At 46.5% G+C, this 25313-nt stretch overlaps 2 protein-coding genes across 3 annotated transcripts in view; both read right to left on the bottom strand.

Moving 5' to 3' along the window:
• The window catches only part of LOC119466402 (probable ATP-dependent RNA helicase DDX43), a 176023-nt gene that overhangs the window by 41160 nt on the left and 109550 nt on the right, over window positions 1-25313 (bottom strand). For both annotated transcript variants that reach the window (XM_049657255.1, XM_049657256.1), the window contains 2 exons: window positions 5655-5714; window positions 4935-5002 (listed from right to left, as the gene is read on the bottom strand). In XM_049657255.1, the coding sequence (XP_049513212.1) occupies window positions 4935-5002; window positions 5655-5714 (128 nt within the window). The remainder of the gene's footprint in view (window positions 1-4934; window positions 5003-5654; window positions 5715-25313) is intronic.
• LOC119466403 (uncharacterized) lies at window positions 10954-12865 on the bottom strand. The gene has a single exon (XM_037726917.2). It carries the CDS (start codon window positions 12759-12761, stop codon window positions 11301-11303), a length of 1461 nt encoding a protein of 486 aa, XP_037582845.2. The 5' UTR covers window positions 12762-12865; the 3' UTR covers window positions 10954-11300.

Here is a 25313-nt window from a genome sequence, read left to right as displayed (position 1 = left end):
TCGGCTTTGTGGCAAAGGGCAAGCACGACCTGCATATAAGTCAGGTATGAATCTGTCGCGGTCTGCGCACGAGATGCCAGCTCCTTCTTTGCTGCTGCCTTTCTAACTGCAGATTTTCCGAACAGGGAACGCATCTTTTCCTTGCATGGATCCCAGCTCCCAATTACGTCTTCACTATTCTCAAACCCCACCTTCGCTGTTCCTTTGAGGTAAAATAATATGTTTGCCAACATGATCGTCTGATCCCAGTGATTGTTCTTACTTGCACGCTCGTACAGGGGTAGCTAGTCCTCGATGTCGACGTTGTCAGTCCCGCAGAATGTGCCTGGGTCTTTTAGCTGAGCCAGGACGACTGTTGTCATTGCAGCCGCCTCAGTAGGCACCGGCCCCTCTTCCGCCATCGTGGAGAAAGCCAAGCGTCGGCCGCTGCGGAGCTTCGCTGTACTGTGTGGGTACCCAGCACCTCCCACCAAAATGCCACGGGGATGAGAGTAGCCAAAAGGGATGGGAAAACTTAAATTTACAAAATATCAACAGAGAGGGATGGCTGCAGGCAAGATGGCAGAACAACACGAGTGCTACTCCGATCATCGTCTTCACCGTCATTCTAGCACATTCTTCCATGATCGGCAGTATGCTTCAGTGCGCGTGAATAGCGCTTAACAATATATTTTGTTGTGTTTTGACAACTTTGGGCTCCGACTCAGTCTTTGGACCACAACCAGCATTCGCTGGCGCACCAGAGAGGCCCCTTATTGTCCTCGCTTTTGTGGGGTTATTTTCGGACGCTGATAAGTTCGCTTTGGAATTTGGCCCGGCATTGGCGCCTCGTTCACGGGGTGTGTGACAATGTGAAAAACATCAAAAAAAAATTTAAATACTATGGATAGAGGCCAAAAGCTGCATCCCCATGTACGTGGAATCATCCATCTCCTTTTGTTTGCTATAGTAAAAACTGCATTTCATTGCCTAAACTCAGAGATGAAGATTGAACTACGTGTAGCACATTGCCATGTTGCTGCTGCATCCTGGATATTGAGGCAATATAAAAGAATTCGAAACACACTTCAAGGGTGCTTTCCACCGTCTGTGACAACACAGAAGTCTAGATCAACTTAGTGTCGAATTTCTCGAAAGCGGAAGGCAAGAATATGAGCAAACGCCTTCTGTACAGTTGCACATGCACCGGACTTCACTTCGAGAATTAATATTTTGAGTAATCGCTGTCAAGTGAAAAAAAAAAAAAAAAAAGAATCAAGGCAATGTGCAATATATTGTACAAGGGGCCTTATGCGGACGTGAGCCGTGTGCTGCGGCGGGACTCCTCTTTCGCACGTCATAAAGAACACTCGGCGCCATCTAGAACTGCTGCCGCGAAGCCTGTGCATGGCTTCTGAAATGCATGGCGCACCGGTGTGTGCATAGAGTTAATATAACCAACCCTAGAGGAAAAGCTCCCCATAGCGCCCATGTTTTGAAATCGGGAACCGCAAAGGCGGAGCCATGATGATACTCTGTGCAGGTGCGCAGACGACGAGATGCGGTTCAGACGAGGCACGCAATCAACGCGATCCCGACCCTTAGTCGGTATGGTAGCGCCATCTAGTTAAGGTGCCTGCAAATGCAGCCTTTCTGACACCGTAAATTTTACATCAAAATTTTCTAAATGAACTTCAAACATTGTCCGTGCCTACGTGTAAGTGCTTGCTTTTGCATAATATTTTGCATATTCTTATGTTACCAAAAAAAGCCGTAACATAATTCCGGCACCCCCCCCTATGGGGTTCCCACTTTTTTCACCCAGCTTTTCCTCTAGAGTCAGTATACTAACTCTATGGGTGTGTGCAAATGCTAAGAAACATGTCATGCAGTGACCGGGCTCTTCTCTCGTGCTTCCTTTTGTGCACGCTGCATCATCTAATGCCACTGCCGAAAAGTCCACGCGTGGCCTTTGAGACGAGAAGCGTGGTGTGCTGGTGCCTGCAAATGCCGGGAATGGCTGCCTTGCTTGCCGCACACTCAGTGGCACCTACTCGGCGATGCAAGTTGCCAAAAAAGACGCTCACTGAAGAGCGGCACACACGTACTGGCATCTACCCAGTAACCCAAGTTGGCATTGAAGACTAGCACAGACCGAGTGTGGCACATACCCACTCCAAATCGGCATCAAAAAGTTCCTTCGAGCAGTGGAGTACCCACTCGTGTTGGCATGAAAGAAGTTCCTTGAAGAGTGGCATGCAGCTTGCAGTGCCAGCTACTGGCATGTGCACATTGCCACACACTCAGTGACCCAAGTTGGTCCAATGGTAACCTTCCTACAGCTGCCCGATGTGCTACCCAGTGGCCCAGCTAGGTGGGAAAACGGTTAGGTACAGCTTCCGGAAAGTACGTCAAGTAAGCAAAGCATGCCAACACATTAAAAGTAAAATCCTGTGGTTTGACCTCTCAAACCAACATGTGCAATAAGCGAGGTTGCTGCAGTGTCTAGGGTTCTCTAACGGGCACCTACATAGGTGAACACTTCTGCCCCCATCGGGAAGTGAACCCACAACCTCGTGCTCGGCAGCAGAACACCACAGTGCAGAGACGATGAGTGCAAGCATTTACACTTCCTCATGATCACACATTAAAAAACGGCAAAAAAATACGGGATGCAAGTAGCGTGGAGTAATAGGCAAAAGCTTTGCTCCATTTTTCCCGCGGTTCTAAAGAATGTCCCATGAGCATTTGCGCTACTTTAGCACTGTATTACCATTATCCCTCTACGGTAACCTTAAAGAATGGCAGCATGCTATCTCTAGGCCACTTTAAACAGATCTCGTGCACAGCACATTACAGTCGCATCATGATTAGTTTTTCGTCCATCCCCTACAAAGAGAGTAAAATCCCAAGTATAGGCGCCAACTTTCTGTAGCCAGCAATTATCAAGTCTTGGAAGCATAGCCATGAATAGCTGGCTTTTGAGGCTCGAAAGATTTAGGTGTATAAGCACACTTTCTGCTGCGAAGGAAAGGTGGCATATACTCGCAATTATTCCATACTTGTTTTACGAAGGATGAAAAAGGTTGGTGCGAAATTTTGCGACGACGCTCGCTTGCACAGATCTCGGATAACAGCATCGGATAACAGATGCGGCATCCGTTCCGTGAGAATCGTGAACACATGCCAGATATCAGTGCACGGGCCTGAGAAGCTGGGAGAAGCCTGCGAAGGTTGTGGGTCCACTTCAAAAACGCCTCCACATTGCCCCGTAAATGAAACCTTGCAAATTTTTGGCACATGCACACAATGGCGTATCTTGCCCACTGCTGGCATTTGCATTCATGATGTGCCATGTCCTCAGTAGACTTAGCTAATAGTCACTACCAAATAGCTTCTCTTTACTTCTCACTCTATACTTCCCCTATTCCAATTTCTAAGCAGAAACCACACATACACACCGGGGTCAGCTCGAAGCGCAACTTGCTTGTGGCTGTCGGAAGAAAAGAATTCTGCTGGCCGCACGTGTGACGGCCGACACCTGAAGAGCGGCCAGAAGGGGAGTACAACAAATTACCCAGGCGAGAGAGGTAAAGATATTCACAATAACAGCTACTGGCATGACTTACTCGAAACATTTCACCTCTCGTGCATTCCATCTAGCCAGCAGCTCTGTGCCATTGAGGATAGGGTGAATTCCAAAAATCTGTAGGGTTCCCACCATTGTTCACAGAGCAATGCGGAGCTGCACAACTTGCCCTTGCCACCCCCAGCCTCCTAGGTGCATACGCCGATATCTGGCAAACCACAGATCTCGGTGCCACTGATGCATCTCTTGCCAGACATGTCGGCAGAGGAGAGAGGCAAAAAGAAGTGGCTCAGTTCCAGAAGCTTTTTGTTGGTAAATAATGGTCGCCTTTATTACAATCAGATGCCCTAAAATTTTCTACGATTCTATGCTGATGCGAGCGTGCATGTGTGGTCGGGAACCCTTGCCAGCCATCTGCCATCGCTGGTGTGGCCAGCAGAATTCCCTTCTTCCATTCTTTATTCCGACAATCGCAAATAACGATCGCTTTTTCTGCAATCAAACGCTAGCTGACTTAGGAGGTGTTGGTTGATGCCGGCATGTACATGCTGTGTTTTGTGGCGCGGTTAAGTCTTATTTTCGTGGGTGTATGTTTGGGGGAGGGGGGTCATAAAATGAATTTTAATGGGGGAGGGTGAGCTCCGGCCTTGCTGCAAGGCCAGACAAGGTCCGTATGCTTCCCAAGATGCACAAAGGCATTATAGACTGCTTCAAGCAATAAAAACGATTTGAATTGGCTTATTTTTCTGTCATTTTTTAGGTTGACCAAATCTCGAGGTCCATTAAGGGTTGCATTAACGAGAGTCGAATGTATTTGGAATTTGTCAGTTGAATATCTTTTATTTGCCCATGTAAATTTTTATATTTCTTTTTGCATTCACATTAAGACTATGTAAGGAACCCATTGTGGAAAAGCACTTGACAGAATAATGTCACAGGGCCCCTTTTAAGAATTACTGGATCCCAGATATGAAATCCAGGTTTTTAGACAAAGTAACATCAAATTGTCAATGCTTTACCGAGATTTACGCTAGTTGCCTTATGTCTGTGAAAAAATTCCGGCAGAACTGATATCTTACGACTGGATTTTAACGTTAATGTGATTAGCATTGAAGCAATGTAGCGACACACCCCATTTACCGAAACACATTATGTATGAGGCACGTAGGCAGCCTGGCTCCTTCCCTCTGGACCATCAAGTCTGCGTGATGTGTCCAGACAAAGTTGTCTATGGCCAGTGCCGGCGAAATTTTAAAGCATCTCTTTTTTTGACATTGAAAAGCAGCACATACCCAGTGACAAAGAGGTTCACTGAAGCGCAGCACAAGCCTAAGTGTACCACTCTGGAGTAGCAGATCATACTTACATGACTTTCTTGTCTAAAAAGACAATCACTTTGTCATCGGGCTGCATGGACTCTAGAAAAGCGAGAAGCTGCGGAAGTCAAAAGAAAAACAAATCATGAGCCACTCCACTCTGCGAAGGTGGATGACCAGCAAAGCTGTTTAGACGATGATACAGAGGTGACATAGAATGGGCAGGCCGTGTACAGTCCGGACTACAGAGCGACGGCAGGAACAGAGACGAGAATGCAATCGTCACCGGGAGTGCGCACTACACGCGGCCTCCCCATTACAACGAGAAGTGAAATTCACAATGAAGAACGCCACCTTCTCTTATACACACGCGCAATGATGCCGCCGCACAGGGAGAGCGGCAGGAAACTAGGCACGCAAACGGTTGGAGCACCGACAAAGAGAGGGTGGTGCGAACGTAGACACTGCCGACGCGGGTCGGCCTTTTGGGCCAAGATCCAATCTAGTATCTGTTACCCTTGCTTCTGGGACCTCTTTGGGTTCCAGGTGTAACAAGGGTAGTTTAAGGGCGTGTTACAGGTCCCGGAGCCCACCACCCAGAGTCCACAGAGGTATGTACCATTTCGCCGGGACCCTTTCTGCACCATCACCAGGATCGGCCCACATTTTTGCACGTGCACATGAAAAGTGCACGGAAGCCTAGCCATATACAACAGCTTCGCTGTCAAAAATCTCATCAAGTCTTTGGCAAACAATGCGTGAAAGCTCACCTCTTGCCGCTTTTCATTTTCATCACAGAGGATGATAGTCTGGGTCACTGTGTGCACAGCCTGTAGAGATAGAGAAAGATTCAGTGCGAGGTATTACATATTCACAGGCATCCATACAGTTCCAAATTCAATTAAGGTATGAGGCCAAGTGCTGGGAAAAAAGTTTAAAAAAGGATAAACAATACAAATTATTGGTCTAGATCATAAAGGACTTTTTTAGGCCCATGTGAGCCTTTTAAAGTCTACATTGTTTTTCAATATTTTTATTACTTGACAAACCTAATTAAATGTGGGCCTCCCGCCAACAGTCATAACTCTAATTTAACTCGATCAAAAAAAATTTTTTTTTTGGCAGTGGTATAGAGGAGGCTTTGATCTGTGCAATGAAGCAATATTACTAAGATCAGATGAATTCTCAAAGCATAATGATGAAATAACTAAAAACATGTGTGCTTCCATTGGGTGTGCCTTGGTGTAAAAGACATCCATATCAAAACTTGTAGCACGATTTTACTTGTTGAGGTTCATTGCGCACCCAATAATATGAGAAAAGATTGTGCCAAATTTTGCAAAAAAATCTTAATTAGGGAAAAAGTTATGAATGTTCGCAATTGAAGACATTGCAAAAAGATGGGTTCCGAGAAAATCGATAAAAAGATTTCAAAGCATAGCGCTTACATAAGATGATCAGGAGAGCTAAAATCCCCTATATTTGTAGCCAGTTCCGTTTTGGGTCTTGCTCTTGTGTGATTTTGCTCATGTGGCACCTCGACTTTTTTTTTTCTAGCTTGCTTTGCAGTATTACAGGCTTTTACAGTATGTCTCCAGGTCGGCGCCTTGTACTGATTGCCGGCAAACTTTCATTTTCTGCGTCTTTGCGCTCTAAACTTCCCCGTTCTGTGGCTGCCAGTAAGAAAAAGTAAGCGACAGAAAGTAAACACATCCACCAAACAATCCGCTGCTCCTTTAGCGGGCGTGCAGCCTCCAGAACGTAAACAACACGTGCAAAACATTGCACGTCCACCTGGTGAGGCGTTTATTATTTTAATTGATATGTAGCGCCCACCGACGCTGCAACGCGGGACGCTTTGGTCGGCGCTCCCAACCGGTGCCTTCGCGCCGACTGTCAAGGAAGTAAACAATAAAAAGAAATGCAGCGCGTGCTCGAAGCGCATGCTCGGCACGCGCAGTGTTGTTCCAGGAGCTTGAGACGCTGGTCACCGCAGCCTCCGCTCGGCTCGCCGCCTTCTAAGTAGGAACGACGGCACGGCTCGTTCGCCGCCGTCACGTTAATTCCTACAGATAAATAAAGTAATGAAAATGCTATTATGGCATTATTACACTGTTATACGTGATACAATTTTTAAATAACCAGTAAAGAACTGCAAACCAGGCCACTTTTTCCATTGCACAGAAAACTGGCACTTTCACTTTTGGTTTCGTAGACGCCGGGTGGGTATACAGTTTTTTATGTATCTTTTGAAAGAAACTGCTTAGGGAGAAACTTTTTTCAGCAACATGATGGAGAAGAAATTCCTCATCTAACAAAGTGGAAAACAAGAAATTGACATTTTTAAAAAAATTTGAAATTTTGACTTGGCCTCACACCTTAAGAAAAAAAAAGAGAAAAGGACAGCATACTTAGCAATTACTTCGGCTCTGACATCATTTACAGCGACAGCAGCATTCTCCCACATAATCTTATTTTTGCTTGCCTGCTTTTTCCTCAAATAATGTGCTCATAGACTGTGGGTAATGGACAAGAAGCTAGTGGCTGTTGGTCAGAGTGAGTGCAGTGGTAAAATAATGTAAGAAGTAAGAATGTTTGGCTCGGGTTTGTCCGAGAAGCGGTCAATGGGAGCGAGAAATTTTGTTCAAATTAGCCGTTGCGCTGTTTTTGGAGTTCTAATTCAAATTTTCGTTGGCATCACTGTGAGGCTCCACATATATTTAGGTATATGTATAATATATGCCATGCCGGGCTATATGACATGCTGTATATGCGGGTTATATTGCGACACTATTTATTACTAAAGTTGCTTATACGAGGTCTTACATCCTTGATAAAGTTATTCCTCAGAATTTTGAGAATGGCAGCTCACAAACAGATGTCATGAAAAATAATACTGACAGCGCATGCCTTTGAACTGAAATCTTCTCAGGCTATTAAATATTAAAAGTGCAAAGCAATTTCAAGGCTGAAACCTGAATGTAATGTAAATTTACTGACGTGGCAGGCTGCAATATCTCCGGGATCGGCCCATGGAAGAGGTTTGAAACATACCCGATACGGAAAAGAGGGGTAACATCGCTAAAAAAGACAGTGTCTAATTAATAAACATAAATTCAAATTGTCTGACGGCAGGATTCAGTGGACCCCTAGCTCGACAGCTCGATCCTCTAAACATTAGGCCGCAGGCCAATGCCTCAGTAAACGGAAAAATGGCGACTGCTTAGCTCAGCTAACCCTGGATATGCAAAGCGAAAGCTTCGTTCAGCCTGGTTAAGTCTTGGTTTCACTTCATTAATCTTTGATTTAGCTGCCATTATTATACAGTCGCTGTACAACACGAACAGAAGACAGGGAGACATTCTTCAAGAACAGCAGGACAACCTGTTCGAACAAAACAGAACAGAGACACATCTTCGTCCTCCAAGAATCCCACTGACTCACTAGACGTAGTCCGTTAAGGTGGAGGTATCACTTCACTTCACTTCACTTCACTTTAATACCTTAAAGACCCCATTGGAGGGGTATTACATAAGGGGTGGTTAAAAAAAATAATAAACATTAAATACAGGCGTTCGTTTTGAGATATGTGATAACAGCTTCGGTAAAGGCAGATGGGCTTGTGATGGCTGCGATGGCGTGTGGAAGGCCGTTCCAGTCCCTTGATGCTCGAATAAAAAATGATGCTTGAAAAGTGGTGGTCCGGGCACGTGCGCGTGCAACTTGAAGCGGATGACCGGTGCGATGAGATATGTATGAAGGTGGCGTGATGTACGGTGGGTAATTTAGGGAGCTGTAAAAAATGAACGGAAGAGAGAGAGGGTGGCAACCTGTCGACGGAAAGAAAGAGCTTCCAAGCCAGATTCCGCTTTCATCGATGAAATGCTGATATCGTACGAATATGAAGAATGAATAAACCTAGTAGCACGATTTTGTACAGCTTCGAGTGCATTTATGATATAATTCTGATGCGGGTTCCAGATGGGAGATGCATACTCAAGTTTCGATCTTACAAATGATTTATAGGCCAACGCTTTTACTTGTTGTGGGGTATGACGTAAATGTCGCCTAAGAAATCCCAGTGATCTATTGGCTGATGAGATGATGTTAGTAGTGTGCAAGCGCCAGGACAGATCACAAGATAGAGTGACACCAAGATATTTGAATGATTGGACTGATTCTATTGGAACATCAGCAATGGAATAGGTAAATGTGAGGGGGTTACGGCAGCGAGTGAAAGACACGAGTTTACATTTGTTAGGATTTAGGTTCATTAGCCAGCGATTACACCATTCTTGTACATTATTGAGATCGTTCTGGATTAATGTGTGGTCAAATGTGTTAGTAACTCTGCGGTAGATTACACAATCATCTGCAAACATACGAATGTTACATGATACCTGTGTTGGTAGATCATTAATGTAAATTAGAAAAAGAAGCGGTCCTAAGACGGATCCCTGCGGGACGCCTGATGTTACGCGGAGTCTGCTAGAAGAATGGTTATTAACGAAAACAAACTGAGAGCGGTTAGTCAGGAATGCTTCTATCCACTTTAGTACGTCGGGGTGTAAATTTAACTGAGATAATTTTAGCAGCAAACGTTTATGAGGAACTGTATCAAATGCTTTTGCAAAATCTAGGAATATGGCATCAGTCTGAAGGTTACTGTCAAGGTTAACATGCAGGTCGTGAAGGAAAATTGCCAACTGCGTTTCGCAAGAGTAGCCTTTTCGAAATCCGTGCTGACAAGGGTGAAAAAAACAGATTGAGTCTAAGAAGTTCATGATATGCGAGTATATGACGTGTTCCATGATTTTGCAGGGGACACTAGTTAATGATATCGGACGATAATTTAATGGGGTTTCTCTATTGCCCGACTTGAAGACTGGAACGACCTTGCCCACTTTCCAGTCGGATGGTAAGATGCCTGTAGAGAGTGACTGCGAAAACAACAAAGTTAGGTACGCAGCAGATACATATTTAATATTTTTTAAGAGTTTGGAATTGATATCATCTACACCTGCTGACGATGAAAGCTTGACGTTATCAATGATCGAGGTGATTCCTTCTGCCGAGAATATAATTGGTGGCATACACGCAGATATGTCAGTAGATGTAGGAAGATCTGGAGTTGAAGTCTCGTTAGTAAATACAGAGAAAAAGGCGGCGTTAAAAATGTCGGCACACTCGCTGTCGCTGACTACTTCACCATGTGCATTTAACACGCTGATCATGCGCGCCTCCTGAGGGTTTATTATTTGCCAAAATTGTCGAGGGCTGTTTGTAAGCATTTTAGGCAGTTCATCGTGGAAAAAGGAGAATTTAGCATTCCGTATAGCCCTCAGATAAGCGTCTTCGGCCACAAAATATTTCCCCCAAGCAGAGGGGTGTCCGTTTAGTTTGGCTGAGCGGAAGAGACGTTTCTTTTTGTTTTCAAGTCGCTTAAGAGTTTTAGTGAACCATGGCTTGTTACGGTTTCCGCGGAACGTTATTCTCGGTATAAACTTGTCAACGAGATCACCTAGCTTGTTTTTAAATATTACCCAGTTTTCATTTGTAGAGTGCGTAGAACATAAACTCACGAACATAGGAAGAAATGCGCTCAGATCACTATTAATGGCATCATAATTACCTTTATTGTACAGGCGGATTGTTTTGCTGACTAAATCACGTCTTACGGGTTGAAACGAAAATGTGGCGTGAATTACTTTATGGTCGCTGACTTCAGGTAGATATGCTATTGATGATAAGCTTTCCGGATTGCTGGTTAGGATGAGATCTAAGATGCTAGAAGTGCTTAGTGCAACGCGTGTAGGTTCTGATACAAGTTGAGTTAAATTGAAATTAAGGCAGAAATCCACAAAATCTCTGGCAGGCTCACTGCCCATAGTTATGGGGACGTCATTGCTCCAGTCTATTTGGGGAAAATTAAAATCACCAAACAGGAGGACTTCTGCTTGTGGGTGTTGATTACTAAGGTCACTCAAACTGTTATTAAGTTTAAATGTGAAATCTGAAATATTATTTGGAGGCCTGTAGCAAACACCTAGAATGATTGTATGGGGGGAAGCGTGAATAATTAGCCACAATACTTCAAGATCAGAAGTGATGTTTTTGGCTACGGAGCACGATAACTGCTGGTGCACAGCAATCAGTACACCGCCCCCCCGCATGCCTTTGCGATCCTTTCGATAGACATGAAATTCCGGTAGGTCGGCTAGTACTTCTGTATCTGTTATATCTTCCGTTAGCCACGTTTCGGTTATCACCATTATATTACTGTTGGATGATAAAACAAGGTTGGAAAAAGCGTCACGTTTTGGAAGGAAACTGCGTGCGTTCGTAAAGATTACAGACAATGATATGTTAGATTTGGGCTTAACAGTGCAACGGACATTTTTACGACGGGGAAATTGCTATATTATTTCTTTGACAGATTGTGTTTGCTCGTCGTAGACGTAGCGCTTATGGCCCATATGCAGTGTTTTGAATCGCAGAGAGAAAGGTAATGATTTGCTTTTAGCGAAAGTAACGAGATGCCGGCGAGCGTTTTGTACGGAACGAGAGAAATCCTCTCCAACGCTGAAGCTGGTTCCTTTGAACTTGCGGCCGTTAGAAAGAACCAATTCTTTTGTTTTATGGAAGGTGAATTTCGCTATGATAGGACGGTGGCGGTTAGTATCTGTGCGATGACCGAGACGATGTGCGCGCTCAATTTCTTTCGGCTCGATACAAATATTCAAATGATCCTGGCAGTGCTTGATGATAAGTTGCTCGGTCTGGGCAAACGTCTCTGATCCAGTTGATTCAGGGAGGCCATAAAAAATAAGATTATTGCGTCGTGACTGGTTCTCGGCGTCATCAATACGCGTTTCAAGCCTGTGTACCACGGTGGCCACTTGAGCGGTACACGTTTTCACGGTTTCGAAGTCAGAGCGTAGGGAGACAAGATTTTGATAATGCCCCTCTAGATCAGTCATGCGCCTGCCCAGATCAGCAATAGCTTTGTCCGTCGACACTAGATGAGTTTTCAGGTCTTGAACCTGACTGATTAATTGCGACTGTCCAGCAGACAAGTTCTTCAATTCAGCTAGTAAAGCATCGGAGTCCGGGCCCGGGTTGCTTTCGACATCACCCGACATCATCAACAAAGCACGAATTACATCAGAACACTCAAGAGCGACAAGAAGGCAGCAGTGCGGGCTCGGCAGCTGAAGCAGGAAACGATTGCTAGACTTCTTAGAAAAAAGACTGTAAGCTTTACTAACCTGCATGACAAGAGTGAATGGATTAGCGGTCTGCGTCTGTGCACAGCCGCCGAGCCCACAAGGCGCCACCGGTATTGACTGCTCTCTTATAGTTGACCGGAGAGTTGATGTTGATGGCGACAGGTTTGTCCACGCTGCATCGAGCACTACCGTCTTCGGTAGCGGTGTCGTCGAAAACGCAGATCTGCTGCTCCCGACGAAATCCAGGGGTCTGAAGGGCGGTGCAAATCCAGAGGTGCGCATCAGGGATGGGTGACAGGCAATCCTGTCATGTTCATCTGACCAGGCACGATATTGCAGCGGGACTGCCAGGGAAGCCGTCACTAAGGATGGAAGCAACAGGCGCACGAGTGCGCGCTGAAACACCTGCATGACAAGAGTGAATGGATTAGCGGTCTGCGTCTGTGCACAGCCGCCGAGCCCACAAGGCGCCACCGGTATTGACTGCTCTCTTATAGTTGACCGGAGAGTTGATGTTGATGGCGACAGGTTTGTCCACGCTGCATCGAGCACTACCGTCTTCGGTAGCGGTGTCGTCGAAAACGCAGATCTGCTGCTCCCGACGAAATCCAGGGGTCTGAAGGGCGGTGCAAATCCAGAGGTGCGCATCAGGGATGGGTGACAGGCAATCCTGTCATGTTCATCTGACCAGGCACGATATTGCAGCGGGACTGCCAGGGAAGCCGTCACTAAGGATGGAAGCAACAGGCGCACGAGTGCGCGCTGAAACACCTGCATGACAAGAGTGAATGGATTAGCGGTCTGCGTCTGTGCACAGCCGCCGAGCCCACCCACTGTCGCCATCACTGTCGCCATCTTGCGTGTAGTTCAGATTCTCCCACCAGGCGACGCCACTCAGTCATGTTTGGAAAAAGTGAAAAAAAAAAAAAAAGAAATCTGCTCTTCGCCGCCGCAACATGCCCCGGGATGGCCCTCTTGCGACGCGACGCGGCGACAGGTGATTCGCCGAATTGAGGAAAAGTCCCCCTCCCCCCTTCTTTTCACGAGTTGTCCCTCGCACCATTGTTGTTTTGGTGCTGCGCGTGGTGTCTTTCTCCCCACTGATACTTTCAACAATAGCTCGCTCAAACTTTGTAAAATCGTCAATGCTGATGATGGTGGCAATTAGTGGTTCACCACTGCCACTTTTGACGTAGCCGTCAGGTGAGCGCGGGCCGCTGCTTCGAAAGCCGACCCGGCAGATGGCCTGCAGACCACTGCTCACTGCAGAACCTTGAGTGTCGTTGATCGTCAACAAGTTTTGTTTCTTTCTCTTCCAAGTATATTTCTTTAGCATTTTTCAAAGTACGGACCCGCTAAACGAAGGCTCTAGGCTTGAAATGGTCACTGTTGCTTTGCGCCTATAAAGATAAATAAAGGAAAGGGAAGGAAATTGCTATGGACCGCAGTAACTGTCTAGCGTAAGCCCCGTTTACATGAATGCGACAGTGTCGCATTGCATTTCTAGCGCATCGCATTCACGTAAACAGCGGTAATGCAATGCGCCAGGCGAGAGTAGATTTATGGGCGCTAGTCGACTCTCGCGGAGCATGTAAACGCAGGGCGCCTAACAAGACCTTCGATGACAACCGTGAAGCTACTGAGAGGCGACGCTACTGAGAGGGGAGCAACGAAGGCGAGGGCGCCTAACAATACCTTCGATGACAACCACGAAGACGCTACCGAGAAGCAAGCGAGAGCCGAGGGGGGCCTCTAAATACCACCGTGCCCCGTGTCACCAACCCGACAGTGGCCACTGCGCTCTCTCCACAGCTCTAGCCACTCTAGTCATTCATGTGGCGCTACGTTCTCTGCGCTTCATGTAAACGGCGTCGCATCGCCTTTCCCAAATGCGCTTGGAAATGCGATGCGCCACTTTCGCATTCATGTAAACGGGGCTGTAGTCTGCTGACGCCTGAACAGCGGTCAGCAGTGGAGGAGAGGTGGCAGTAAAATAGTAGGGGTAAAGGTTAGTATAGAGTGACAACGAAATATTTAGCTTTCACTCGCACATACAGCATAGAAAGTGAGAGCGCGCGAGGGGAGCCGACGATCACGGCTCAATCTGGCGCCCGCAAAAGAGGGAAGCTAAGAGGAAGCCGCCTTCCGTTGCGCGAAAGGCCGTGCGGGGATGGGAGAGGGGGGGCGGCCGTTGCTCTCCGACAGCTACTGCGTATTTCGTGACCGCGCGCATGGGGAACCGACATCCGAACACTAGCTCAGGGCCGCGACTTTGTAGCGATGCCTTATGACTTATTCTATACCAGTCTTATCATCCACCGCTCACGGCCGGCTGATCCCGTTGATAACGCGAGCGGGCCATCGCGCTGACCACTGACAAAGCGCGATAAGCGCGGAAAGGCATTATTACCGGAAAGGCATCGCTACAAAATACCGGCCCAGCTTTTGCAAGAGGCCCACCGAGAAGGCACATAGAAGCGACTGTGTTACAGCGAAGCTGTTACATGCTAGGTTCCGCGTCCGTGTACACCGGAAGTAGGCAACTATTTTGTGGCGTCTCGCTCACTTGGTATATACCAAAATTTGCAAGGAAAGAGAGAAGGAAGGAAGGTAAGAAAGAAATCACGTGTGGCTCATACCCGCGTTGGATAGGGGGGTATGAGCCTCCGAGAGCAGGAGCGGCAGAGAGCTCGTAGGCGTCGTGCCAAGGCCTCGGCAGAAGATCGGGCCCGCGATGCAGAGCGTTATCGTGGGCGGACTTGGCGCAGCAAATGCACTACTTGACCATCGCGCCGGGCGAAAACAAGATGCTGGTTTTCTTGCTTTTTGACGAACATGCCAAGGACGCTCGATATTGTCAATAATGATAATATATGAATGCAATATAGCAACATTCACTACAGCAGACCCACCATTGTCACAGGTTTGCGGGCTTCCATCTTCACAGTAGTGGAAGGGCTCTGAATTTTTTTGTACTACTTTGGAATTTCTTCCTCACAGGGTGCATTGACAAGATGCGCAACGTGATGTGCAGAAGCTAAGTATTTAGTTCTGGTGCAGAAATCGATGCATGCTTGTACTTTCAGTGCCGCACAAGATTTCCCGTTGTGTCTATATAAAAGCAGCTATAAATTTGTAAGTTGCAGGTGCACAATGGAGATAAGTTTTCCAGAAAGGAAATACTAGTAGGGGTGTGCGAATATTCATTACTTTGGATGAATCAAATGATGTACTGTTCAATTCGGTTTTCGAATCGCATAGTCATTATTCGATTCGATTTTTCTTTGACTGTATTCGATTCGATTCGGTGACGAAAGTTATTATTCCAGGGCCCCTAGACAGCATAGTACACGTGGCTAGGCTGCTTTATTGGGGTAGAAATTACGCGCATAATCGCGCGGTCACGGGTTCGGTGGCGCACCCGCTAGATTGCGCGCAAATAGTTTTGGAGATGACGTCATTCGAGTTCCAGAGCCGCAGTACAGTGGAATGGTAAATGAAGCGGTTGCACAGAACGTTTGCTTTAGGAAATTCACACGCGCTCACCGCTGCTAGCGCTCATTGCGCCAGCGTTATGATTATGATGGCCATCGCAAGCACTCGCACACAGCCTTGCGCTCAGCCCTCAGAAGTTGTGCATGTTTCGCCGACAGCCGTTTTCGTGACACAGGCATCCAATATCAAGTCCTCACATTAGCCTATGGCATAAGATCACATGATCTACACAAGCAGGGACTGCATAAACACATTTTTTGCGAGAAGTACTTCTTATAACAGTCATCAATCTATATAGTGTAAATTGTGCACGTGTTGTCTGCCTTTTTCGCGCTGTCCATGTTTTCATTTATCTCTCTCTCTCTCTCTCTCTCAACTTTTGTCTGCTGAATTCGGAGACTTTCGAGCGCATGTGATATTGTATTCTGTTGTGCAAACTGTTGTGCATGCAATGGCGGAAAACTCTGTTCGGTCGGCTGCCATGCACCACAACAAGCAAACTGCAGTCACTACAGCGATTTTCAAGGGTACGATGATCACTCAAAAAAGTAAGTGGGGGTGGGACCAATATGCGAGTGCGATGATTACGCGGATAAATACGATATATCTTTCAACGAGAAAAGCACCTAATGGAAATCACGTGTTTCAAAACTTCACTGGGCGTCGGAACACATGACATTTGTTTAGTAGCACGCGGCTTGGAATGCAGCAGGTCACGCACCCATCAGCACTTTTCGCTGCAGTCTGTAAGGCTCGCTCATTGTTTGCTGCTAATCCTATCGTTCCACCGGCGTCGTGTACAATAATCAAACACAGTACCCTGCCACGCACGTCGCACCTCACCACGTGGGGAAAGCAAGTTTCCCGATATCGTCCTACGAGCCTGCAAAATAGAGGGGGCGAGGGCAATTTGCAATTCTCCTTGGCACAAGGGCCTAACCTGCTAGCGATCTGGCATGCACTCATGATCTACCGTGCACGGCGCTTTCTTTCTTTCTTTCTTTCTTTATTTTTCTCCCCGCAGCCACAAGTTAGTGAACTCATGGAGGACTACATTGAAAGCATGGTTGCAGACACGTGTGCTTGAAGGAAGTGGAGGAGGCGCCGTGACTAGACTGAGCCAAACACTCAAACCTGGAGAAAGAATTCCCTCCGCGTTTTGCCCGCTTTGTAATGTTTAGTGGCGCCACATTTGACAAACGTTGGAACTGATGTGAAACACCTTGATATCTTTTTGCACAGATGGCGCCACCACCGAAAATCGCCTGTGAGATTTATTATTTAAAATCTTCTGTTTCAAGCACTGTTTAGTAAAACTCGTGAGTGCTAGTAATTACATGACACTATATGGTTATAGTAATGTGCAACAATTGTTGTGAATTAGCATTTACATGAAAAAGAATGTCAATTTGCACGGACCTGGTAAGCAGATAAATTAGCTAAATTCACTACTCCCCTGTAGATTCCCTAATTAACATAAGCCAATTTTCTCTTCATAGAAATTGAGATAAGGGCTTGCTGCTTGATTATTGAAAATTTCAGTGTTTCAGCTCAAATAGTTTTGTCCCGTCGCCGGTAATGCGTGACCAAGTATAGTCATAAATTGCCAAATGTAAGTAATAATACCTCAGAAACTGTTCATTAGAACACAAAACAACTTTGCATAGATGATAAGTACACTGTAGCCTAGAAAACCGCTAAATATTGTTGTCCTGAGTTTAAAAGGAAAAAAGATATTCATTCATAAATTTTTGTAGTTTTGCCCATTTTTATTTGCGCCTTTATAAATTTCTAATTACTTTACACGCAATTTCTTTTCATAGAAACCTTGTATAACATTTCATTTAAAGACACAGCAAATTTCATTTTGTTATGTTGAACAGTTTAGTTGGAATAGTAGTACAGCGGAGACTTGTACAGCAAAAACGCCGTTTTTTGCTCCCACTGTTTTGACTGCCGTTAGGTGACGCTTCAGGCTAGGCGATAATACTAGGTATCACTGGAAAGCGCAGAAAGTAAGCTTTCTAATGCAATAAAGTTCACATTTGTCCAATGAGCGCAGGAAGCACAGTGCGTCCGCAAACAATGACTAAAATGCCGAGCGCGTGCCGCCGGAGTGGGACCGCCACCTTAAAGGGATATGGACACAAAAGTTGGTGGGTGGTTTATTTGCGTCGGAACAAAAGTTGAACTGTTGAAAATGAATACAACAAGCTGCTTTGAAAAAAAGAACGAGAAATATCTTTTTTTTCCGATTTTCTGTTGCACCTTGCCTTCAAGCGGCCACCGGCAGAAGCTGAAATTTGACGTCATAACACCCGCACGTGAGCGCGGCCAAGGTCCGCCACAGCCGTCGCAGTGTTTTCGGGGGTGTCGATCCTTTGCAGTGTTTGTTTCAATCCCTTTTGGTGACCTTCGCACGTGGTCTGTCTGAAACATTATCCCAGTTGGCGCTCCACGCAGGTGGTGCGTCTTACACGCGCCTTCCCGCGATCGTCGCTCGGTGACGCGTTCGTTGCGGCGGAAGGAAATGCCGCCATTGTGTTTCTGCCATTGCCACGTTGACGCTGCTTTGCCCGCAACACTGCCTCCTCGGCTCGCCGTTGTCGCATGCATTTCATATCCCGAGTTAGCTCGGCGTCGTGTTAGCAGCATCCGCCCGCCATTGGCGCTTGTGTTAACAACATAAAACACAAACATGTAACCAATAATTGAGAAACAGCGTTGGGATTAACCCACTGCTGAACACCAGCGTCGCATGTTTCAACTTAGCTGGTTAACCATCTGTACGGAGTGCTTGGGCGGTGTTTTTTAAATTAATTTTATTGTATACAAAGCACTCTTAAAAGAGCTGCTCTCTGTAGCAAGCTGCAATCAGTGCAGGAAAACACAAGTTCATGTTAAAAATGGGCCATGTCTTGGGCTTGCAACTAAAATGGAATTGTTGCGTGACCCCGAATGGCGCACGCAACATTAAGACCTCTTAAGGTAATAAAATGGAATGAAATGAAACAACTGTGGGGTGATAAGCAAAAGGTGTTCACCCCAAGATGTGCTGACTCAGCAGGTCAAACCAATTTTGAAGTGAACGTTCGTGCCCTAAAAGCTGCGGAAGTTTGGGGGTAAAAAACAAGCAACGTTGAACGATAATTTTTGCCACGTGGACATTTCTTATCGAGGACTGCATCACAAGTCCTACGGGAGGTTGCACCGTAGGCATAGTCACACTGCCTAAGCAGCCATAATAATAGTCTGAAAGTGCACAGAAGGTGCGCGAAATGCACAGGGAACCTAGAAGTGCCCCAGGCAACGTTGATGTGATCTATGATGGCACTTCGATGACAAGGGGCCAAACAAGCCACTTCGGTGTTGGCTGTGTCATTGAATGATATTCTGACCTTGTCTTGGACCACTGCGTCCTCTCTAGTTATGGCTGTTCTCTTGGCCCCAAGCCTGGAGACAGTATTTACTCAAAGTGGCATGATAAAACACCGACCACAATGCAAAAACACCATGGCAAATGCAGGGTAGATTGTGGCAAGAGCCATGTTTCAGCTGTCGCTTCAGAAACACCAGCTTCATTATACAAATGTCCTTTGCGATGGGGATAGCCGCACTTACATTAAGACAAAGTGTATGGTTTCATACCCATACACAAACAATAGTGTGTAAATCACGTCAAGAAAAGAAAGGGCACCGCTATGCACAACCTAGTTGAGAAAAACAAGAGCAAGGACCGCGAGCTTATCATGAGCGGAAAAGGTCGCCTAACGTATGGTTTAGTTAACTCGCAAACAAAATATGTTATGGCTGGGCCATGAAAAGTAACGCAAATGATGTGCCTGCCATGGAAATGGCCATCATGGCTACTTTTCACCATATAACATCAACCGATGATGAGCCGCACCATGAGCACTGTCTCACTGGAGTGAACTCTTGGTGCAATTCTGCGGCTGGCTCAGGTCAACTAGCCACAAGCTGCAGCTTCCTGCACATGTTTAGGCACCACCCCTGCCTATATATATAAGCACCTATCTGCAAGAGAACTCCTCGAAAGATGCCAGCAAGGCAGAATGCAGAACGCCATTGAGTTACTGAACAATACGATTTGGTCACTCCAATCGAAAAGCCAGTTTTCCTCTCTCCCGAGTGTTGAAAGTGCTGTGGCAGATGCAGCTTGCCATTTTAACACTGGCTTTTAAAAAGAGCACTGCAGACAATCATGCCGCAACTGGGATACCGTCCAGAATCATGTTCACTGTTGCTGAAACGGATGCACGACGCATCAAAAAGGCAACTAAGGTGCACGAAACTGCTGCAAAAAGACGAGAAACTACATTAAAATGTAAAGAAAATGTGTCCTCACAGGCAAATGACTACATCCCAGGTGGGTTTTCAGTTCGAAAAGTAAATATTTAAATGTTTACAACAGCTTTAATTTCTTGTGCAGTTGCTTTGAGTTATCCCAGTGCCATTGCACAATGGATGACGACAAAATCATTCTGTCTTATGCACTTAGATCCTGAAACATTAATGAGTGCACCAAAGCTGTCCATTTTTATCTGCACCTCATAACAACTTATAATGTTTTTTTTTTTTTTGCAAATCTTGTTAGACAATATGCATAGAAAAATTCGAAAACAATTTTTATGCTCATTTCAGCTTTTAAAAAATAAACCGAGAGCTTTATTGCACACAATGGGCCTTTGTGAACATGCTGATATGAAAATATTAACAAACTTATGTGTAATTAATTACCTTGGGTATAATCAATAGAGGCTGTCAAGTGTTGCAACTCAAAAACTATAATACACAGCTCAAAACTGATTTCAGTTATGATATCAGCATAAGAAATCACACACACCATGCCCAATTTCATCAATTTATTCCCATCAACAATAAAAAAAAGTTTTCAATGCCACGTCCCCCCTTAAACTAACTATAAAGTCTCTTGTATTAGAGAATGAAAATTGTTCTTAGATAAATATGTTGCGACTATGTTCTTTATGATGTACGGAACTTGATAGTCGCGCATTTTGTAAAATACGAAATACGGGCACACACAGAATTTAGCCCTGTCACACTTCCGAAGTCTAAGTAGGTTATCATCATCATCAGCCTATATTTATGTCCACTGCAGGACTAAGGCCTCTCCCTGTGATATCCAATCACCCCTGTCTTGCGCTAGCTGATTCCAACTTGCGCCTGCAAATTTCCTAATTTCATCATCCCACCTAGTTTTCTGCCGTACTTTAGTTCAAGTGTATAGCTTTGTGGAACCTTCTGTTAACAGCTGTTTGGCCAAAGACTTGCACTAATTTTTTGTCGAGGACGTTCGACAGTTCATTATTCGAATAGACTTGAGTCGGACCATCTTGATGTATATTTATTTTTCGTTGTGTGTTCATATGGTGAGGTTGCCTTGTGGCAAGTGTAGTACACGAGTACATCTACACCTCTAGCGAATTTATTCGCCACGACACGCTCCATGCACCCCTGCAAGCGCCACATAACGGACCCTCTTTGACAATGCCGGCAAAAGAAGTAATGATTTTACGTAGAACAGGGCAGCACATTTATATTGAATTTTGTATCAAGCAACTGCGCCATGGTATGCAGCATGTCAGCAACATTATGCTACAAGTTCAACATATTGCATCTCACTTAAACTCTCAAATTTTTTTAATGTCAGAAAAAGAGAGACATTGAAGACGCACAAAAGCATTAACAAACAACCATTATGTGAGCTCCCACAAAATGCACTAGTTAAAATGGTTAGCAAAAAAAGCAAGCACAGAAATCTTTTGGCTCAGAGATAAAAAATTGGATAATTTGAGACATCATTTTTACAGCCAGACTTAAGTACAGGAAGCACAGAATCTGTTTTCAACACGTGTGGAAAATGAAGTATTCAAGCAGTTATTAATAAACCTTCGCAGATGTATGCTGTGGGGATGTGGGGACTCTCACGCATCTCCTGATGTTGTTTTCCTCGCGTGGCTCCCATCTCCTGTAATCCAGCCTCGCCACCTGGCTTTAGGGCGGCGAAGGGCGGTGTGGTTGCGGCGTACTGCGAGAGATGGCGCGAGTGTTGCGCTGCTAATGCCACCTAATGGCGGGGTTACTTGGGCGCAAAAGGCGCTTCCTCTTAGGTTTGGGATCGGCGAGGAGCATGCTTGGACGCTTCACGCGTGCACCGACCCGCTTCTGCGAGGCTAAGAGCAGGACACCGGAATGGACGAACTCCGATTGTTCAAATGCGCAACCGCTCGCGTGACCGTACACATGAACGACTAGGCGATAGTGTCTAGCATGGGGCGAACACATTCACTCGCTATCCGGTCGCGGTGAGTCAGACTTCCTCGATTTGTCGCGCGCCCATCGGCGTAGCAATTCGGCTAGCGTGCAATAGTGTATGAAAGGAGCAATAAATGCCCTCTTGATGGTTTGCACTACTGTGTTGTCGTTCCTTTGTCCCAAGAGCACGTGTGAGACTCCGCATCTGGTGCCCAACGTGGGGCTCTTGGGGCATCGGATGATAATTTTGACTTTTGCTTGGTTCGAGATAATCTTTGTTTGAACCGAAATGTATTCCTAGCGTGGATTTTGATCGCTAGCATCGGCAGTGTGCTTTCTTGAGTGAGGCGACGGTTGCTGTAGCGTGTTTGAACTTCTCAACATGCTAAGCCTTTTCACAGGTGTTTTGAAGAACACTCGTCGGTACGAGAGCCACGTGGTCTGCATCCTGGGAGAGAGAGGCCTAGCGCCCGCGGAGCATTGGCACGCCTGAAGCAAGTGTGTACGGAAACCTCGTGGGTGGTCCGAATATTTATGTAAATAGCTTCTTCTATATCTTGCAATTCCGGGAGTCGCGGCTCTGGGAGCCGGGTAGCCACGGGCGCCGCTACGGGCTGACTGGTATTGCGGCCTGGCACCGGGCGCTCCGACACCGTCAGGGACGGTGGGCGCCGTCAACTCGGATGCTGTGTGCACCGAGCGGGGTACGACCACCTCACAGAGCTAAAGTCTCCTCGCGGCTGCCTGTTCTTGTGCCTATTTTAGGTGTTGTTTTTAGATGCCGGTTTTTGTCAGGGTAGCAACAAATTAGGCCCAAGGCTTTACGAAGCCGCCTGTCTCACGTGGAGGGACACAACCTGATGGACATTCCAGTTAGCCTTGCACGAATCGAAATTACTCGTTCGACTCAAGAAAGCGAGCTTTGTTCACGTGAACTTAGCATCTGAGTAGCTGCCCGAAATTTTGCTAGCCAAATTGCACATTATACCACGTGGACGATGCGTATACAGAATTTCCTCGCCCTTGCACTACATTAGTGTTTGTCGAGTGCGTTGAGTGTATGTAGCATGAGCGGTGTCAACCTTGGTTTGCGGCCAGCTGCACATTGCCTGCATTGCTGCTCCGCTACGAACGAGCCACCCCTGCAATAGTGTATGAAAGGAGCAATAAATGCCCTTTTGATTGTTTGCACTACTGTGTTGTCATTCTTTTGTCCCAAGAGCGCGTGTAAGACTCCACAATGCCAATCCGATACATCAAAGATAGCAACGCTGTATAAGTGAGTTCAGCAGTTCTGTTTGCTGGCTGCTCTTAGTGAGGCCCTGGTCAAGCGGTCGCTTCAGTGTTCCCACTCTAGTTAGGTTGTGGGACCACGCCGACAGCATTCACCACTGCAGCTGTACAAGCTCCTAGCAGAGCTGGTAAAATGGAATGCGAGAAACAAAAATGACAGAATACAGTAAAACCTTGTTAATTCGGATTTCACGGAACCGAAAAAAGAAAGTCGGAATTAACCGAATGTCGAATTATCGAGGGTATCAAGAAAACAATAAACAAATGCTTACTACATCCACATGCTCTCATTTATTGAATTCTGTTTCTATTTCGCACAAACGCAAGGCGCAAGCTGCAATTCTCATCGTCTCGTGACTGATTAGCGCTCGCAAGGGCAAAGGTCTCGCGACTTCCCTCACAGCGCAGCCACGGCGTACGTCTTCATCTGAGGCATGCTTTTCAATACCGTGCGCACATACCGATTATTTTTTCGTCAATGTCACCGGGTCGCCGCCAATCGCGATGTAGACGGTGCTCTTCGTCCTAGACAGCTTTGTACTGAGTAAAAACGAAAGTGTTGTTTGCCGCAACCGCGGCTGCTGTCAACGCGATCAAGCACGACAACCTGGTGGTTCTGAAGACGCGCCGCCGACGCATGCACTGAGCCAAAACTAAACTACTTTTTCCCGCAACCGCTGCGGACGAAGCTGCAACCACTGTCAACGCGATCATGGATGGCGACTACACAGTCATGAAGGCACGCGGCCGGTGCGATGCAATGTGCAAACGCAAGAATAAAAGCTTTTAAGGCTCAAATGGGTACGAAGCGTTCTGGCGTTGCTGTCATTCCCGTACGATTTCCACTGATGGCTATGGCGATGCGAACTCCGTCGCTTCGTTTCGGTGGATGCTAACGCCGTTTTGGCTCGTTTGCGTTGCACATTTCTGACGCTCCATGTTCACTGAGCTCCGTAGAGTTGTCCGAACTGATGTGTGGCCAAATACGTACGAATTACCGAGAGTTTCATTGCATTAAATACAGTTAACCTGCTTATAACGAACCTCCATATAACGAATTCCTGAATATAAGGAAGTTTTTCTATTCCCCGCCGTTACTCCATAGAAGCACATGTATTTGAGACCTCTACGTAACGAAGTGGCAGCGGGAGATGCCCTTGAAATAATGAATTTTCCCTGCCAACAACCTAGAGATTTCGCCCCAAATTTTGTAATTTTTGCGCGAGCAGCAACCGGAAGCACCTTCTCCACCGTGACGGAATGCGAAGCGAGCGCACGTGTGCGAGGCGGGCCTGCATCCTTTAACCAGGCGACCTTGCTGCCGCGGGCGTGTCCTTTCCCCCTCCCTTCATTCAAACCTGATCCTGCCACTTGCATGCAGCTGGCCTAGCCCTCCAACCGGCACTCTCCTTTTCCAGTTCATGTTGCCGACACGCTGGCAGACGCTGTGACACATCACAATCGATGAGCGCGGACACGCGCTGTCAAACGTTGGCGGCGTGTGGAAGCGCCGCTGCAGAAGCGAGCGAAGTGACCTTCGTGCTGTTGTCTATCGCGTCAGCGCAAACTGTGCGCGGAAAACACACAGCACGCACAAAGCTACGAGCCGCCGACGCACCTACACTGCTTAGACTCTGCCCCAACGCAGATCGCTTTCAAGATGCGGCCTGCGCGACCCGCCGCGCATTACGCAGTTGATGCCAGAGTACAGTACAACGCCACCCGCTATCCCTCCCCCCTCGCTGGTGCCTCGAGCGCAACGGAAGAAGGCGCGCTTCCTCCCTGCTTTTCTTTCTTGCGCGCATGAGATTTAGACCTGGTAATCAGCTCTCCTTGCACGTTTTCACTCGCACATACAGCATATGGCGTGCGGCGGCTGCATTATCGCCCTTGGACTTTATACGGAACCTCTATGAGCCAAAACCAATTTTAGGGCCACAACGCGTCATAGACACCATCTTTAGATAGAAAATACGGATCTCAAGGGCCATACTTTTGCTTGTGGAAACCCAAAATATGTCATAGTTGTTGCCCCGGCACTTTGGGCGACCAATGCCATCGTCAAGCTACCAAGCCAAGCAACATGAAAAGTCAAAATGGCTGCTCGGGCCGGCG

This window comes from Dermacentor silvarum, chromosome 10 (genome assembly GCF_013339745.2).
Source record: "Dermacentor silvarum isolate Dsil-2018 chromosome 10, BIME_Dsil_1.4, whole genome shotgun sequence".
NCBI lineage: Eukaryota > Metazoa > Arthropoda > Arachnida > Ixodida > Ixodidae > Dermacentor > Dermacentor silvarum.
This window is presented reverse-complemented; position numbering and strand designations above follow the sequence as displayed.